The sequence below is a fragment of the Alosa pseudoharengus genome, unplaced genomic scaffold, assembly GCF_046254945.1.
Source record: "Alosa pseudoharengus isolate Yale_2024_CS ecotype anadromous, Long Island Sound unplaced genomic scaffold, YU_APseudo_1.1 YU_APseudo_1.1_scf_18, whole genome shotgun sequence".
Lineage (NCBI taxonomy): Eukaryota > Metazoa > Chordata > Actinopteri > Clupeiformes > Clupeidae > Alosa > Alosa pseudoharengus.
The window spans coordinates 10,307,149-10,309,648 of record NW_027468650.1 but is presented as its reverse complement, the minus strand read 5'-3'; the positions used below and the strand labels follow the sequence as shown (position 1 = coordinate 10,309,648).

Genomic DNA, 2,500 nt, shown 5'->3' with positions numbered 1-2,500 from the left:
GCAACTGTGGCCCATCACACCACTACGAGAAAGATTTAGTGCTTTATCCAGTACTGCACTTTACAGTAGTGCATAAAAGGAAATGCTTGTGTGTGTGTGCGATATCAATATACTGCAGTTCTGTGGCTGTGTGTGTGTGTGTGTGTGTGTGTGTGTGTGTGTGTGTGTGTGTGTGCAAGCTCACATGCCCACCTCTCTCTGTGTCAGCTTCTGCTTGTCAATCTGCTTGACCTTTGGACTGTTGGCCAGCAGGTGGCGTAGTTTGACATAGCTCTTCCACAGCTTCTGATACCTGCACGCACGCGCACACACACACACACACACACAGCACATTAGTATCATCTCCTCTCCCTCACCTCTGTTTGAGTATCAGAGTGGGTTTGTAGGGAGGCCTGTGGGCTGCATGGGGCTTAGTGTCCCTGCCAGGCTGCCGTAGGCGGGAGTATACTGGGGCAAATCCATGGAAAATGACGTTTTTTGTAACATCCATAACGCCAATAAAATGTGATGGTATGATATGACGTGAATGATTACATGAAATTTGAGCATTTGCTATTTTTGGCTGAAGAATGTAAATGAGAAAAAATGCACAAAAAATGAATGTTATCATTCACATCATACAAAAGCCAAGGCATTTCACTGGCGTTATGGGTGGAATTGCCCACTGATGACACCTGAGGGGGCTGAGGCTGCCGGAACAAAACCCTCCTATGGGCCATGTGGTCTCTCTCTCTCTCTTGTTTTTTTTTTCCATTTTCTCCATCTCCATCTCTCACTCTCCCACACTCCTTTATTACATCTCCAATACACACACACTCACGCGCGCGCACACACACACACACACACACACACACACACACACACACACACACACACACACACACACACACACACACACACACACACACACACACACACACACACACACACACACACACACACACGACACAGAGAAGAGAACAGACAAAGACATGAATTAGGAAAGAGATGATGCAGGGGCTCTTCAGTCTTGAGGCACTTTCAGCTTTCTTGAATTTCCCCTGGGGATCAAAAGAATCTATCTATCTAGCTTCCTATCTAAGTGACCCAAGACTGAGGCAGGGATCACGCTGGCCAGCAGCAGGGGGCAGATTTCTTACGGTTCAGCAGCGGAACAGTGGGAACGGCAGCGGCGTCACACTATCTGAACTTTGTTCAACTTCCAAAGTGTAATGTGAGGCTCATCAATTGTCAGTTTAGGAATCAGAATGTAGACCGTTTGTGTGATTTAAAACTTCTTTTGAATTATTATGGTCTTGGGTGGGGGAGGGGGGGTGTATAAATAAGCGTGTGTGTGTGTGTGTGTGTGTGTGTGTGTGTGTGCGCGTGCGCACTAGACATGTCTGCAGCCTAGGGGCCCCGCATGTTCCAGCCTGCCAGGGGGACCCCATTGGCCATAAAAAAATAAATAATTCATTCAAATTTACATAAGAGAATAAAACTTAAGCTTAATTGGCCCAAAATTAATATTTAAAGTGATTGGGTAAATATGCAGAGCAGTGTTGTAGTACTCGAGTCGGAGTCATTAGCTAAATTTAGAGACTCGTGACTTGACTTGGACTTAAGCACTGAATGAACTCAAACTTGGACTCGGACTCGTGCATTTGACTCGCGATGACTCGTCGAGGACTCAACTTTTTTTGTAATATATCATGAGGCTATAATTGTAGTAGGGTCAAACCGGGACGATTGAAACGGAGGACGAATGAAACATTCCGGTTTTCTCCGAGTGCAACGATGATAGACAGTCATCATTTGGACAAAACATAGAGCATATTAACCTCCGTTGCTCAGCCAAATGCCTTCCTGTTACGTCCTGGTATCACGGAGTTACAGGCGATAAACGATTTTTGATGGTCACAAGTTTACATCATTAGCGGTTTATTTTTTTTGATTATTAAAGAGTGTTTTTCATTTAAAGGTTTGACTTCATGCTTATTCAGTAGAGCATTTAGTGCTCTCCCCAATCCCAGACGTTCACATTGCATGATTGTTTGTAATGGATGCAAAACAGCCTATAATGCTAGATGTCTATGGCGGGACGATTGAAACACCTGTTTCATTTGTCCCGACCAGTCAGTAAACCCCATTTATTCTAAGTCAATGCACACATATCTGTGTTTATACTATATTTTATGCAGGTGAGACATGGAAAAGTAGTTTTAGAAAGATGCAAATATATTTGGGGCTATCAGGTAGGGGGGTCGAGTTTTTCCGTGTTAACCTATGGAGACCGACGGCCTGTCGGTCATGAAGGGCACTTATTTGGATGTGTGGTGGCTTTAACCACGTAAAAACAGAGTGAAATAACATTTTGTACTATAGAAACATTATATAATTCGAAACATGCATTATTCTAGCTATATCAATGGCATAGTGCATGCTATTTCCATAACCGCGAGATAAGCGCTTTACCATGACGTCAATGAGTTGTTAACAGACATGAACCAAGACATATAGC

The 2,500-nt window shown here is 43.8% G+C and overlaps 1 protein-coding gene across 5 annotated transcripts in view; it reads right to left on the bottom strand.

Annotated features, from left to right (window-relative positions):
- The window catches only part of drosha (drosha ribonuclease III), an 84,343-nt gene that overhangs the window by 66,837 nt on the left and 15,006 nt on the right, over positions 1 to 2,500 (bottom strand). For all 5 annotated transcript variants that reach the window (XM_076290241.1, XM_076290242.1, XM_076290243.1 and 2 more), the window contains one exon: positions 193 to 292. In XM_076290241.1, coding sequence (XP_076146356.1) covers positions 193 to 292 — 100 coding nt within the window. The remainder of the gene's footprint in view (positions 1 to 192; positions 293 to 2,500) is intronic.